We start from the raw sequence: 16,671 nt of genomic DNA on the forward strand, positions 1-16,671 counted from the left end.
AAGGAAAATGTGCAAAAACTGCTAATAATTTTTCAAAGTTTAATGAGGGAGGACTTTCTTCACCAGATTTTGAAACTTATGATAAAGCTACAATAAACAAGGCGCAGTTTGGCTTTGCCACAGAGATGGATCAGTGAAAAACAAAGTCCAGAAAACATTCCAAGTATATATGGGACATTAACATCTGACCAAAATGGCATTTTAATTGAGTGAGTCAGGGAGGGCCGACAGTAAGCAAAGTTGGAGCTCTGGTTGGAAAAATAATTATTCTCCTCCTATTGTATGTAAAAATAAATTCCAGATGGATTAAAGAGCTAAGTAGTGTGAAATAAAGCTCTACCAATTGCAGATGAAAGCTTAGGAGAATATTTGTATAACTTCAGGGTGTTAGGCAGTGTGGAAGGGGAGACCTCCTAAAATCTGGAATTCCAGATCCGAGGAAGAGATGGATTTGAGTTCTGTGTATAAGGGAAGTACAGACTTAAACCATGAGATGATTTCTACTTATCAGATTGGGAAAAAATTAGAAAGATTGATTCTAGAGGTGGCGAAGGCCTGACCCCTCTCATTTATTACTGGTAGATGTGTATTGCTACCATCTTTGTGGAAAGTAGGCTAATGGTAGCTACTAGTAATATGTGTACCATATATTAATTTGCATGTAAGTGCAAAGAACAGAGTCTAGAAGGATATATTGCAGACTGCTGAGAGTGGCTGCCTTTGGGGAGGGGCCGGGACTAGGAGGGTTTGTGCTGAATTTTAAAATACGGGTGTATTCATGTGTTGTGTAATTAAAAAATAACTGGAAAAAATGTGCATGTCTTTTGACCCAGTAATTCCAGTTTCAGGATTCACAGGAGTGAAGAAGGCAGTCCATTTCGACAGACATTTGTCAGTGTTGTGGCTAAAGGGCCATGAAGGAGAGGTGACTGGGGCAAATCTGGAATGAGCGCTCTGATTACATTAGGGTGCACCCTGATTTCAGAGATGCTCAAATATGTGTCTTAGAATCACTCCGGTGTGGCCTAGAGGTGTTTGGCCTTGGAGAGTGGTAAAGAAAGGCTCCCCTGAGGAAGTTGTGAGTGTGTAAGATAAAGCTTCAATCAGATGCTGCCATTCCAAAGTGGTTGCATCGTTTTGCATTCCCACCAGCAACAGATGGGAGTTCAGTGGTTCCACAAACTCATCAATCCCTGGTGTTTGTCAATCTTTTACATTTGAGTGCTTCTGGTCGTTAAAACTGTAGTGGTATTTCATTGTGGCTTTAATTTGCATTTTTCTGATGAATGCTACTGAGCTTTTTATCATATGCTCATCAGCTGTTTGGATCTCTCCTTTTATAATGTACTTGTTTAAGTCTTATGCCCATTTTTATGTCTTTCTCAGTTCAGAGGAGTTCTTTAGTGTTTTCTAGATACGAGTCCTACGTTAGATTCAGGGATTGCAAACATCCTCTCCTACTTTGTAGCTTCCCTTTTCATTCTCTTAATGGTGTCATCTGATAGAAAAGAAGTTCTCAATTGTAATATATTCAAATTTATCTTTTCCTTTATGGATAATGCTTTTTTAAGGCTTAAGAAAAATTTCCCTACTCCTAGGTCATGGAGATATTCTCTTATGTTGTCTTCAAGATCTAGAAGCTTTTCGGGTTTTCTTCACATTTAGGTCTGCCACCCACCTGGACTAGATCTTAGAGATCCATTTGTCTACTCTTGTTACCACTGTCATACCTCATGCCTGGGACTTGATAGTAAGTCTGGACATTGAGTGGGTCAGGTCCTCCCGACATCTTTAAGATTCTTGGTCATTTAAAATCATTTGTATTTATAATAAATTTTAGAATTAATATGTCAATTTTTACCTCCTAAAAAACTGGGATTTTGACTCTGCTTTAAATCTATAGATTAATTTGGGGACAACAGACGTCTTAACAGTGCTGTTCTCCAACAAACATGGTGAATCTCCTTATTTGTTTAGTAGGTCGTTTAAACAGTTCCCTTGATTTTTTTGTGTGTGCAGAAAGTTTGCACATTTTGTTAGTATCCCTAGGTATTTGATTTTTTGATGCTATTATAAATATGATCACTTTTATATTTTTTTGTTACTTGCTAGTGTACAAAAATGCAATTGATTCTAGATGATTGACTTTGAACCCAGCACACTTTCTAAATTCACTTATTCTGGTAACTTCTCTGGAGATTCTGTTGAATTTTCTCTTTACACAGTATTACCGTCTATATATGATGAGCTTCTTACCTTCCTTTCCAGCCCTTACTCTTTCGTGTGTTTTCCTTCCTGCACTGGCTGGGGCCCCCCAAGTACAATGCTGGATCGCAGTGCTGACAGTGGGCAGCCTTATCTTTTTCCTTGTTTCAAAAGGAAGGCTTCAACATTCTGTTTTTTTTGTAAAAGATAGACATCCTTTTTCAGATTAAGGAAGTATTCTTCTATTTCGCTAAGAGTTTTTTTTTTTTTTTTTAATAAATCTATTTATTTTTATTTTTGGCTGTGTTGGGTCTTTGCTGCCGTGCGCGGACTTTATCTGGTTGTGGTGAGCGGGGGCTGCTCTTCGTTGTGGTGCGCAGGCTTCTCATCGTGGTGGCTTCTCTTGTTGCGGAGCACGGGCTCTAGGTGCGCGGGCTTCAGTAGTTGTGGCACGCGAGCTCTAGAGCACAGGCTCAGTAGCTGTGGCCCACGGGCTTAGTTGCTCCGCGGCATGTGGGATCTTCCCGGACCAGGGCTCGAACCTGTGTCCCCTGCATTGGCAGGCAGATTCTTAACCACTGTGCCACCAGGGAAGCCCTGCTAAGAGTTTTTAAAAATCATGCATGGATATTGAATTTTGTTAAATGACTTTCACATATCCACTGAGAAAATTATCTAATTCTGTTAATATGGTGACTTAATGTCGATTTTCAAATGTTAAAGTAACTTTTCATTCGTGGAACAAACCCATCTTGATCATGATGTATTATCCTTTTTCTGTATCGAAGATTGTGGATATTTTGTTTAGGGTTTTTGGCATCTGTGTTCATAAGTGAAATTGATTTGTAATTTTCATTTTTGCTTATGGTTTTGGTAGCAGGGTTATGTTGGTCTCATTACAAGAGTTGGGAAGGGATTCTCATTTTCTTTTTGGAAGTGCTGCGTAAGATTAGTCATTTCTTACAGTGTTCCTCAGAGGGGTGTGTTAAAACTTCCCATTAGCATCTCGGATTTGTCCATTTCTCCATGTCGGCCCTTGCTTTAGATATTTTGAGGCTATGTAGTTAGATGCATACATATTTAGAAATTGTTAAATCTTTTTGATGAGTGTACCTTATATCTTTTCTCTATTGGCTTGGCAGTTGTGCATTCTTTCACTCTATAGTGGTGCCCTAGAGACTACACACTTGCATTCTTGACTTCTGAAAGCCTAGTACTTTTTCTCCTTTCTAGACAATTCAAGAACTAATTCGAGAATACTCTAACTCCATGTGTCTTCTTCCTGAATCACACACTGTTGGTTGGTATTTTAATTCTCCATATTTTAAGCCTCCATGGGACACGATTATTATTTATACAGTTCATGCTCATTTAGGTTTACCCACATGTTGACTGTTTTTTGTGGCTTTTTCCTTCTCTCCTGCATGTCTCACTTTCCATTTGGGATTATTTCCCTTTGGCCTGAAAACACTGTTCAGTCTTGTCTTGGTGTAGGTCTGCTTGTGATGAATTCTGTTTCTGTTTGTCTGACAATACCGTGATTTTTACCTTCATTCATGAAAGAGATTTAGAGTGAGTATAGAAGTGTGGCTGGTGATTTTCTTTCAGTACTGAAGGTATTCCATCGACTTCTCTCCCCAGGTGCTTCTACTGGGGAGTCTCATTCACTGTTACCTTTGAAGGTAATGTGTCCTTTTTTTTTTCCTTCTCTGTCTGCTTAAAGATGTTCTTTTTGTCCTTGTCTTTCTGAAGGTTAACCACGCTGTGCTTAGATGTGTACAGTCAGCCCTCCCTATCTGTGGGCCCAACCAGCTGCGGGGTCACATACTGTTTAAGATTTGAGGTTGACTCTGGTGCTGACTCCGTGGGTACAGAGGGCTGACTCTGGGACCTGAACTTCGGTGGATTTTGGTATCCAAAGCGGGTCTTGGAACCAATCCCCTGTGGGGCTACTGAGGGACCACTGTATTTCTTTTTAATTATCCTGCTTGGGATTCATAAGGCTTCTTGAATTTAGGGCTTGATGTTTTTCAGTCAAGGACCAATCAGAAGGCATAAACTTTGGAGTAATTTGAACAGAGAAAGATTAATATAATTATTAACTGTGAGAGAAGAGCGACTATGAGGGTGTAGAGGGAGTGCTAAAGTTACCCAAGGGTGAAGGTGAATACCCGAGGAAAGCAGATCTCAGGAGGGCCCAAGTCCCCATGCTGGGATTCGGAGCTCGTGGCAGAAGGTGTGGTCAGTCCACTGGGCGTGCTGAGAAACACACTGGGTCACCCAGGCCACAGCTGGTTCAGAGCTGGATGAGCCGAGGCTGGCAGGTGGGCATGCGTACAGGGTGGCACAAGGCCTGGGGCCACAGTGAGAGGATGAGCAGGTCAGGCTTGGGCTGCAGGCTTGCCGAGAAGACAGCAAGGTGTGGGTAGAGGGCGTGGCTGGGGCAGAATGCACTGGATTCCTCCCAACATGTGCCTCTAGTAGCCCTGCGGTCAGAGCGAGAAGAAAGACGCGGTCTCCACACCTGGAGCCGGCGCCTGCTGCAGGACCCCTCCAGGGACAAAACCCTGCGCTCCCCGCACACGGGAAATGCTCCCTGCAGAGCAGCAGATAAACGGGAGACGTGGACATGAGGAATGAGAAACTGATAACCGGCATGATCAGTTTTGGAAACTTCTTTATAAACAGCTTTACCGAGGTGTGATCTACATATCATTCTGAGTATAACATTAAATTTAGTACATTTACAAAGTTGTGTAACTATCGCCATGAACCAGTTTTTAAACAATTCCATCACCCCAAAAGATCCCTCATGCCACCTGCAGTCTGTTTCCACTTGCAGGCAACCACTGGTCTGCTCTCCGTCTCTAGATTTGCTTTCTCTGTACATTTCATTTAAAAAGAAACAGGAAATATACCGTCTTTTGCATCTGGCATCCTTCATACCCATATTTTTGAGGTTCATCCATGTTGTGTGTCAGTTCATTCCTTTTCAGTGCTAACTGGTGTTCCATTGTATGGAAATATGTTTTGTTCATCCTTTGACCGGTTGGTGGACATCTGGATTATTTCCCCCTTTTGGCTATTGTGAATAACACCGCTATGAACGTTGCTTCTACTTTGTTTTTTCCTTTTCTTTTGCTACTCCGGTTAGGCTTCTCATCCCATCTCTTCCTGCCTTGTGTTTTGTCCATACTTTTCTCTCTTCAGGCTTCATTCCACCCCTAGCTCCTAATCTATCTCCGGTTCACTAATTCTGTTTTTTTAAAGATGTATTTTTTATTTATTTATTTTTGGCTGCATCGGGTCTTAGTTGAGGCATGTGGGATCTTCGTTGGTACGCAGGCTCTACATTGTGGAGCACGGGCGTCTCCCTAGTTGTGGCGCACGTGTTTTCCCTCTCTGGCTGTGGTGTGCAGGCTCCGGGCCGCGTGGGCTCTAGAGTTTGCGGCACGCGGGCTCTAGTTGAGGTGCGCGAGCTCAGTAGTTGTGGCGTGTGGGCTTAGTTGCCCCGCGGCACGTGGGATCTTAGTTCCCCGGCCAGGGATCAAACCCGCGTCCCTTGCATTGCAAGGCGGAGTCTTTACCACTGGACCACCAGGGAAGTCCCAATTTTGTTAAACACATTCACTGAGTTCCTTATATCAGTTAATGCATTTTTGGGTTCTAGAATTTCCGTTTTCCCTCTATTTTCCAATTACTTGCTGAATTTCTCAGTCCTCTCTTACACCTAGACAGAGTGTGTGTTGTGCTTTCACAACTACATCTGGTAACTCCAGAATCCCAGCCCCTGCAGGTCTGATTCTGTCCATTGTTTCTGGTCTTCTTCTGTTCATGCTTCTTTGTCCCCTTGTGTTCCTGGTTATTTTTTGTTGTATATGAAAAATTAAATATATTGAGGCCTAGGATGATGTCAACCTCCTCCAGTGAGGCTTTGCATTTGCTCCTGGCAGGTGCCTGGGTGCTAGGAATCCAGACTGAAGCTGGTTTGGTACAGGGCTGTGAGGGCTGGTATACTTGTAGTCACACAGCTGGAAGGTATCTCCTTTGGGGTCTCAAAATATGAATTCTGGACTTTTTTAAACCTCCCTCTTCTCAGAAGTGCTGCCGAGCTTCTCAGACACCTCTTCTGGAATTGGCAGGAATGTGACCCCAAATGTCAGGCTTCCTCCCTGGATTTCTGTCTCCTCCTGAATCTTGGCCCAGTAATTCTTCCTTCACCTGCCCTCTCTCTGATGAATTCAGGCAGGGATTTAAAAATACTTGGTATAGCTTTCCTAGCAGGATGGCTGGTCTGAATTACCTAGTGTGCCATTCCCAGAAGTGGAAAATTCCTTCTTAAACGTTTTTAGAATAAACTTGTCAAGAACCATATAAAATCCTGTTGGGACTTTCTTTGGAATAGTTTTGAAATATATACATTAATATGGGGGATAACTGACATCTTTAAGAAACTTAATCTTCCTACCCATGAATATGTGTATCTCTCAACTATTAAGGTCTTTATTATTTTTAAATGAAACCTTATTTTTTCATTTAAAAAATACATAATTTTATTGAGGCATAATTGACATATAGTATTAGTTTCAGGTGTAAGATGTAACGATTGATGTTTATATATATTGCGAATTGATCACCACAATAAACCAAGTTAACATCCATCATCACATAGTTACAAAAATTTTTTTCTCGTGATGACAACTTTTAATATCTACCCTACGAGCAACTTTCAAATATGCAATGCAGTATTACTAACCATAGTGACTGAGCTGTACATGACACCCCCATGACTTATTGTATAACTGAGAATCTATACCTTTCGACCCCCTTCACCCATTTCGCCCACCTCTCCTACCTCAGGCAACCACCAGTCTGTTCTCTATACCTGTGAACTGGGTCGCATTTTTTTTTTTTTTCTCCAGATTCCACATATAAGTGAGACCATATGGTATTTGTCTTTCTTTGGCTTATTTCACGTAGCATAATGCCCTCAGGATCATCTTTGCTGTCGCAAATGGCAAAATTTCATTTTTTTCTGGCTGAATAATGTTCTCTTGTGTATATATATGCCACATCTTTATCCATTCATCCATTGGTGGACTCTTAGGTTGCTTTCATGGCTTAGCTATAGTAAATAATGCTGCCATGAACATTGGGGTGCATATAGCTTTTTTTGTTTGTTGTTATAGAAAGATAAAAATGTATCTGCTTTCATAACCCCTCCTACACCCACATATAGCTTTTTAAAATTAAAAAATTTTTAAAATTAATTTTTATTGGAGTATGGTTGCTTTACAACGTTGTGTTAGCCTCCACTGCACAACAAAGTGAATCAGCCACACACATACAGATATCCCGTCCCGTTTGGACTTCCCTCCCATTTAGGTCACCACAGTGCCTTAGGTAGAGTTCCCTGTGCTATACAGTATGTTCCCATCAGTTGTCTATTTCATGCGTAGTATCAGTAATGTATATATGTGTCAATCCCAGTCTCCCAATTCCTCCCACCCCACCCCTTTCCCCCTTGGTATCCATACATTTGTTCTCGACGTCTGTGTTTCTACTTCTGCTTTGCAAATAAGATCATCTATACCATTTTTCTAGATTCCACATATATGTGTTATTATACGATATTTGCTTTTCTCTTTCTGACTTACTTCGCTCTGTATGACACTCTCTAGGTCCATCCACGTCTCTACAAATGACCCAATTTCATTCCTTTTTATGGCTGAGTAATATTCCATTGTATATATGTACCACATCTTCTTTATCCATTCCTCTGTCAGTGAACATTTAGGTTGCTTCCATGTCCTGGCTATTGTAAATAGTGCTGCGATGAACATTGTGGTACATGACTCTTTTTGAATTATGGTTTTCTCTGGGTATATGTGCCCAGTAGTGGGATTGCTGGGTCATATGGTAGTTCTATTTTTAGTTTTTTAAGGAACCTCCAGACTGTTTTCCATAGTGGCTGTATCAATTTACATTCCCACCAGCAGTGTATGAGGGTTCCCTTTTCTCTGGTATTTACTGTTGGTAGATTTTTTGATGATGGCCATTCTGACTTGTGCAAGGTGATACCTCATCGTAGTTTTGATTTGCATTTCTCTAATAATTAGTGATGTTGAGCATCTTTTCATATGTTTGTTGGCAATCTGTATGTCTTCTTTGGGGAAATGTCTATTTAGGTCTTCTGCCCATTTTTTGATTTGGTTGGTTGTTTTGTTGATATTGAGCTGTATGAGCTGCTTGTATATTTTGGAGATTAACCCTTTGTCAGTTGCTTTGTTTGCAAATATTTTCTCCCATTCTGAGGGTTGTCTTTTCGTCTTGTTTATGGTTTCCTTTGCTGTGCAAAAGCTTTTAAGTTTAACTAGGTCCCATTTGTTTAAATTTTCATTACTCTAGGAGATGGGTCAAAAAAGATGTTGCTGTGATTTTTGTCAAAGAGTGTTCTGCCTATGTTTTCCTATAAGACTTTTATAGTGTCTGGGCTTACATTTAGGTCTTTAATCCATTCTGAGTTTATTTTTGTGTATGGTGTTAGGGAGTGTTCTAATTTCATTCTTTTACACGTAGCGTCCAGTTTTCCCAGCACCACTTACATATAGCTTTTTAAGTTTGTGTTTTTGTTTCCTTCAGATAAATACCTAGAAGTAGAATCAATGGTTCATACAGTAGTTCTATTTTTAATTTTTTCAGGAATCTCCATACTGTTTTCCATAGTAGCTGCACCAATTTACATTCCCACCAACAGTGCACAAGGATTCCCTTTTTTCCACCTCCTCATCAATACTTGTTATTTTTCATTTTGATGATAGCCATTCTAACAGGTGTGGGGTGATATCTCATTGTGGTTTTGATTTGCATTTCCCTGATGATGAGTGATGTTAAGCATCTTTTCATGTATCTGTTGGCCATCTGTATGTCTTCATTAGAAAAATGTTCAGATCTCCTGCCCATTTTCGAAAAGTATTTTTCTTTTGCTATTGAGTTGTATGAGTTTTTTCATGTATTTTGGATATCAACCCCTTATTAGGTATATGATTTGCAGATATTTTCTCCCATTTGATAGGTTGTCAATTCATTTTGTTGATGGTTTCTTTTGTGTGCAGAAACTTTACTTTGTTGGAGTCCCAACTTGTATTGTTTTGCTTTTGTGGCCTTTGCTTTTGGCTTCAAATCTAAAAAATCATTGTCAAGACTGATGTCAAAGAGCTTTCTGCCTGTGTTTTCTTTTGGGAGTTTTATGGTTTCAGGTCTTACATTCAAGTCTTTAATCCATTTTGAGTTAATTTTTTGGGTATGGTGTAAGATAGTGGTTTTCCCAACACCATTTATTGAAGAGACTGTCCTTTCCTCATTGTGTATTCTTGGCTCCTTTGCCATAAATTGATGATATATGTGTTGATCTACTTCTGGGGTCTCTCTTCTGTTCCGTTGATCTATGTGTCTGTTTTTATGCCAATACCATACTGTTTTGATTACTGTAGCTTTGTAATATAGTTTGATACCAGGGAGCATGATGGCTCCAGCTTTGTTCTTCTCTCTCAAGATTGCTTTGGCTATTCAAGGTCTTTTGTGGTTCCACACAAATCTTAGGATTGTTTCTCCTATTTCTGTGTAAAATGCCATTGGAATTTTGATAGGAATTGCATTGAATCTGTAGATTGCTTTGGGCAGTATGGACATTTTAACAGTTTTTCCAATCCATGAGCACAGAATATCTTTCCATTTATTTGTCTTCTTCAAGTTCTCTCACTAATGTCTTAAAATTTTTAGTGTACAGGTCATTCACCTCCTTGGTTAAATTTATTCCTAGGCATTCTCTTCTTTTTGATGCAATTGTAAATTGCATATTATAAATGAGATGGTTTTCTTTTTTTTAAAATTCATAAATTTTTGGCTGCGTTGGGTCTTTGTTGCTGCGCGTGGGCTTTCTCTAGCTGTGGCGAGCGGGGGCTACTCTTTGTTGCAGTGCGTGGGCTTCTCATTGCAGTGGCTTCTCTTGTTGCAGAGCACGGGCTCTAGGCACGTGGGCTTCAGTGGTTGTGGCACACGGGCTCAGTAGTTGTGGCTCGGGGGCTCTAGAGTAGTTGTGTTGCACAGGCTTAGTTGCTCCACAGCATGTGGGATCTTCCGGGACCAGGGATCGAACCCATGTCCCCTGCATTGGCAGGCGGATTCTTAACCACTGCTCCACCAGGGAAGTCCCTTAATTTCTTATAATTCACTATCAGTGTATAGATACATAACATTTTTGTACATTGATTTTGCATTCTGCAACTTTACTGAATTTGTTTATTAGTTCTAACAGTTATTGATGGAGTCAAGTGTTGTCTATATATAATATGTCATCTACAAATAGTTTTATATCTTCCTTTTCAATTTGAATGCCTTTTGTTTCTTTTTCTTGCCTAACTGCTCTGTCTAGGATTTCTAATACTTATGTTGAGTAAAAGTTGTGACAGTGGGCATCCTTGTCTTGTCCTGATCTGTTTTTCTTTGGCTGTGCTGTGCGGCTTGCGGGATCTTAGTTCCCTGACCAAGCATTAAACCCCTGCCACAGCAGTGAAAGCACTGAGTCCTAACCACTGGACTGCCAGGGAATTCATTCATTCATTCATTCATTCCAGTGTCTGTCTTGTTCTGATCTTTAAGGAAAAACTTTCAGCTTTTCACCACTATGATGTTAGCTGTGGGCTTGTCATATATGACTTTTATTATGTTGAGGTATGTTCCCTCTATACCCATTTTGTTGTGAGATTTTTATCATAAATGTTGTTGAATTTTATCAAATGCTTTTACAATATCTATTGAGATGGTCTTTTGGTATTTATCCTTCATTTTGTTAATGTGGTGTATCACATTGATTTGCAGATGTTGACCCATCCTTGCATCTCTGGAGTAGATCCAACTTGCTAATGCTGTATGATCCTTTTAGTGTATTGTTGAATTTTGTTTGCTAATATTTTTTGTTGAGGATTTTTGCATCTATGTTCCTCAGGGATACTGGCCTGTAGTTTTCTTTTCTTGTGGCATTCTCATGTGTTTTTGGTGAAAGGATAATGCTGGCCTTGTTTTAAAAAAAAAAAAATGAGTTTGGAAGTGTTCCCCCCTCTTCTAGTTTTTGGAAGAGTTTGAGAAGAACTGATATTACTTCTTCTTTGAATGTTTGGTAGAATTCACCAGTGAGGCCATCTGGTCCCAGACTTTTGTTTGTTGAGAGGTTTTTGATTACTGATTCAATCTCCTTACTAGTAATCGGTCTGTTCAGATTTTTTTCATGATTCAGTGTTGGCAGGTTGTATGTGTCTAGGTATTTATCTGTGTCTTCTAGGTTTTTATCTGTGTCTTCTAGGTTGTCAAATTTGTTGACATATAATTGTTCACAGAAGTCTCTTAGGAGCCTCTGTAGTTCTGTGGTATCAGTTGTAATAGCTCCTCTTTCATTTCTGATTTTGAGTGCTCTCTTTTTTTCTTGGTGAGCTTAGCTAAAGGTTTGTCCATTTTGTTTATCTTTTCAAAGAACCAGCTCTTTCCTTGATCTTTTCTATTGTCTTTTTAGTCTGTATTTTATTTCCACTCTATCTTTTATTTCCTTCCTTCTACTAACTTTGGGTTTCATTTGTTCTAGTTCCTTGAAATTTAAAGTTAGAGTGTTTATTTGAGCTTTTTATTTCTTGATTTAGGTGTTTATTATTATGAATTTCCCTTTTAGAACTGCTCTTGCTGCATCCCGTAAGTTTTGATATGTTGTATTTCCATTTTCATTTGTCTTAATGTATTTTTTATTCTTTGACCTATTAGTTGCTCAGTAGTATATTGTTTAATCTCCATCTATTTTTGGATCTTCCCATTTTCTTGTAATTTCTAGTTTCATACCATTGTGACTGGCAAAGATGCTTGATACGATTTCAATCTTTGTACATTTACAACGACCTGTGGCCTAACATGTTACTTATGCTGGAGCATGTTCCATGTGCTCTTAGAAGAATGTATTCTGTTGCTTTTGGATGGAATGCTCTGTATGTATCTTTAAGTCCATCTGGTCTAATGTGTTTAAGGCCAATGTTTGCTTATTGATTTTCTGTCTGGATGATCTATCCATTGATGTAAGTGGGGTACTAAAGTTCCCTACTATTACTGTATTGCTGTTTATTCTCCCTTTAAGTCTGTTACTATTTGCTTCGTATATTTAGGTTACTCCTATTTGGGTGCGTAAATATTTACAAATGTTATATTCTCTTGCTAGGTTACCCTTTTTCCTATAAGGTCTTATACATCTCTTATTGGGTTTATTCCTAGTACCTTAAGAATTGTGATGTTAGTATAAACTGGATATTTTAAGAATTATGTTTTCTAGTAGTTCGTTGTCAACTACTGTGATTTTCTTATTAATCTCTTAATTTTCTTTTCTTGTTGCATTGGCTAGTATCTCCAGTACAACAATGAAAGACAAAGTGACAGTGGGATCCTTACCTTGTTCTATTTTAAAGGAACTTCTTTAAATATTTCACCATTAAATATAACGTTTGCATAGGATTTTAGAAAGTAACATTTATTAGATTAAGGAAGTTTTTGATTTCTACTTACCTGAGACTTATTTTTTAAATTAAAATTATGAATGGGTGTTTTAATTTTTTTAACAGTGGTCTTTCTGACTACTGAGGTGATTATATGGTGTTCTTCCTTTAATCTGTTAATGTAGTTTATTCAGGAGAGGCTAGGCCACGTTGTGAAAACTTACAAGCCCTGAAATCTCAGCAGCTTATTAGTAAGCCCAAATTCATTTTTCATTCGTGTAAAGCTCAGTGTGGAACAGTGGGAGTAGTCCCTGACTGGGTTCCCTCCAGTTAGGGCTCTGCCATCTCAACACCTGGAATCTAAGTATGCCATGGTGGAGAAAGTGCACATGGAGGTGGCACACCTGTTCTCAGTTCCCCAGGAAGGAAAGGTGTACCAGATGGGAATGCCCAAATAAGGGTCTAAGAAAAGGAATCAAGTACTATCATCACTCCATCTTTGCATTTGAGGATGTGCCCAATGGGGAGTCTTGATTTTTACGTTATCATCACTGGTTTGGGGTTGCTAAGATTGTAATTTTCGCATCAGTAATTAATTTTGCCTATAATTTTCTTTCTTGTCCTTGTCTGGATTTGGTGTCAAGGTTGTATTCCACTCATAAAGCAAGTGAGAAGTGTTCCCTTCTTCTGTTCTCAGGGGCATTCGCTTAAGACTGAAGCTACCTGTTTGTTTAGCATAAATTACCTGTTAAGCCCATCTGGACCTGATGTTTGTGAGTGGATTTCAAATCCAACTTAATTTCTTTAATGTTAAGTACCTCTTCTTTGTAGTACTTATTATAGTTGTAGTATTTCACTTGTATGATCTTTAAATTAAGAGGATTCAGTGAGGTAAAGCTGCCTGCAAAGTGCTTGGTACTCAATATATGCTAAGTAACAATAGTGGTGACAGCTCACCAGATACTGTTCCAGGTATAACTTGCTGAGCCTTCACAGACTGTATAAGGTAGAGCTGTCATTACCCCCACTTCCAGATGGAGAAACTGGGGAACAGAGAAGGGACCACAGAGATGGGGACAAAAGACCCCCCCCCCCCAACACCCCCTGCACCTGCCAGGCGCCCAGCCCACGAGGAGGTCACAGAAAGGAGACAGCTCAGTTGTCACTTTGACACACGTGGCATGTGGTACACAGGTGGCCACAGCTTTCATCTGTGTTTATTCTCCTTTCATATAAAAGTTACAGGTTTGAAATGTCTGCAGGAAGATACCACCATCAGCCAGGTTAGTCGGGGACATACTACAATGTAACACTGGGGAGGCGCGGGGCCGTGGGGGGGAGGCGCTGCTCAGAATCGGGGTTTAATTCAGCCCTGGCGCGTGCCTGCCCTTGCCCTGATCCACCCACACCTGCAGGTGAGAACTGCCTCTGCAGGGAACGAATCCTCCCGAGGGTGTCTTTGTCGTAAAGACTGATTCGTACACCTGATCTGGCCCCTGAGACAGACAAACCACAGCCAGGCTGGCAACCCCAGAGCCAGAAGTCTCAATGAGGTCAAGGTGGGGAAGGCTGTCAGCCAATAAGTTAAAACACACATTGCACCTGCTGTCCTCATGCAGGGTCACCTGGCCACGCCGGCCCCTTGTCCACCTGCACTGCCTGCCCAGTGCCTCGCTCAGAGCCAGGTCTCCCAGCAGGAGGGAGGTGTGGGTGCAGGGTCTGTTCTGAATTGAGGGACGGTGAAGCCCCCGAGCCCCGTCCAGCTCGCGGCTGGGACGCTGAGCCCGAAGCGCGGCGTCGGCAGTTGCCCGCCTATGGAGGGAGGCCCCAGGGAACCGCAGTCCACACAGCCCGTGGGCCCTGAGCACACGGCGGCTGCACACAGCGGCAGCAGCAGAGCAGGGCCAGGCCAGGAGGAAGGTGGGAAGGAGGGAAAGACTGAAATGAGAGGACTTAAAAAAGCGGGAACAAACTAAAACCCAACCCCACACACAATATTGTTCATAACCAGCGACTCTATACACACACTCTTTTTAAATAATAAAGTGACGCGTTCCGCCCGCTGCCGCAGGATCGCTGCCTGAGGGGTCGTAACTGACATTTCACAGATTTCCTCCCCTCTGTGCACAGGACAAACAGCTTCTTGATAAAAGCTGTTCAAAGACCCATGAAGGACTCAAAGTGACGTGGCTGTTTCTTTAAACAGTTAAAACAGATGTGCTTCTACTTTTCTTTTGTTCTGTTTGTTTAAACTGGGCTAAGCCCGAGTTGAGCCTGGTGTTCACCTGCCCCAGTCCCAAACCCAGGAGAAGTGAGCTCTCAATTATGTAAAACGAACAAAACAGGAGGCGGGCGGCCTGGGGGCAGCCGTCCGGATTCTGATGGCAGCCTGCCCGCAGGCCCACGTCTGGCTGGCACGGAGGCCAGTGGGTGTGGAGAGCCCCTGCAGACCTCACCTCAGATTGTCAACCTCAGCAGCGGGAGTGGTTCTGAAGGAGGAGGATGGAAAGAGCACCTGCTCCTGAAGACGCTGCGCCTCGCTGCCGTGTGGCAGGTGAGCCGTGGCCGCCAACCCCAGGGGGCGCCTCTGCGCCAGGCCCCTGGCCTCGCAGGGACACCCTGTCCTTCCCACTTGAGAGCTGGTCAGGCTGGCAGAAGGTCTGATGAGCAAAGAGGAGCCCCTTTGGGCCCACCAGGCTCAGCGCAAGGGAGGAGGGGAGCCCGCAGGGCGGGACGGATAGGAGATGGAGTTTAAGGCACACGGCAAGCGACAGAGGAGGGGGCTGCCGGCCCTCCCCCCGACAGAAATGCCCCTCCCCTCTCCCCTCTCTCTGGATTAACTCACCAAGAGCTACTGGCCCCAGCTCAGATAAAGTGTGTTTCTTGGATGGTCAAGTCCTTCCTTTCCAGCTGCTGCTTCCCAGCTCCCACGGTGCCAGAGGATGGGGAGGGCCGGTGGGACGGGGCAGAGGAAGTGAAGGGGCGAAAACATGACAGCCACGGCTGCTGCTCGTGACCCAGCAAGGGCGGGCCAGTACCGCGACGGGAGCACCAGCCCCAGGGCTCCTGAAAGGCCACCTGCTGTACCCTTCTAGGCCAGGTGAGAAGCTCACACCATTCTCCACTTAAAAAGTAGGACATGGAAAGTGAAAGGAGTCTTCCCCGGGTCTCCTCTACTTTCTGCCCACCCAACTGAAGGTCACGGGGAGAGCAGCCCCCGCCCCGAGGGTCCTTGGGCCTCTACTCATCTGTCATTTCAGGAGATTCAGAAGATTCCCACCATTCCTGGGCTGCTGCTGAAGTCCCTGCGCTGCTCCCGGGCTTGGGGGGAGGGGAGAGAGGGAGAGCGGAAGACAGAGCGAAAGCAGAAACCAAAACCAAACCCAACCCCCAGTTCACAAATCAGCAGTGAGACCGCCCGCTGGCTCCCCCGGGCCGGGGGGTCTGCTCCTGCGGAGGAGGGGCAGGAAGCTGCTGCGGCTCCGGACGCCTGCCCGGCACAGCAGCGGCCCGGATGGGCCCGGTGGCTCTGAGGCCAGGACACGTGCCACCGCCACGTAACAGGTCCAAAGTCCCTTCCGGCCTCGGAGCGGCCCTCTGAGCCTCTCGAGTTCTCCTCGCTTGCGGCACCTGCTCCTAGGTCTTCTCTTCCCGGTCTGTTTTCCTCCGTGTTATGTTCCTGGGTTTGATTTTCAGAGAGAGTTCCCATAGCGCCTCCTCGGCCAGGTGGTCACTGAAGTCGTTGAAGAAGTTTATGATGTCGTCGTTTCTCCGGATGTCATAATGCCTGGTAGAGGAAGGTGGCCAGTGAGAGCCAGTGTGGGCCAAACAGCCCCAAGACCCCTTGGAGGTGCCACGTGTGCCACCCCAGCAGACTCACGGGGCAGGGGCGCCCACGTGTGACGCTGGCGCTCAGAGCGTGAGCTGCACCCCAGAGCTG

The 16,671-nt window shown here is 42.9% G+C and overlaps 1 protein-coding gene across 1 annotated transcript in view; it reads right to left on the reverse strand.

Moving 5' to 3' along the window:
* Positions 1 to 13,928: 13,928 nt before the first annotated feature.
* The window catches only part of RAPGEF1 (Rap guanine nucleotide exchange factor 1), a 140,765-nt gene continuing 138,022 nt past the window's right edge, over positions 13,929 to 16,671 (reverse strand). Inside the window, 1 exon segment of the mRNA XM_036854496.1 lies at positions 13,929 to 16,518. Within this exon segment, the coding sequence (XP_036710391.1) occupies positions 16,368 to 16,518 (151 nt within the window). The 3' untranslated portion in view covers positions 13,929 to 16,367.

Source organism: Balaenoptera musculus, chromosome 6 (genome assembly GCF_009873245.2).
Source record: "Balaenoptera musculus isolate JJ_BM4_2016_0621 chromosome 6, mBalMus1.pri.v3, whole genome shotgun sequence".
Taxonomy (NCBI): domain Eukaryota; kingdom Metazoa; phylum Chordata; class Mammalia; order Artiodactyla; family Balaenopteridae; genus Balaenoptera; species Balaenoptera musculus.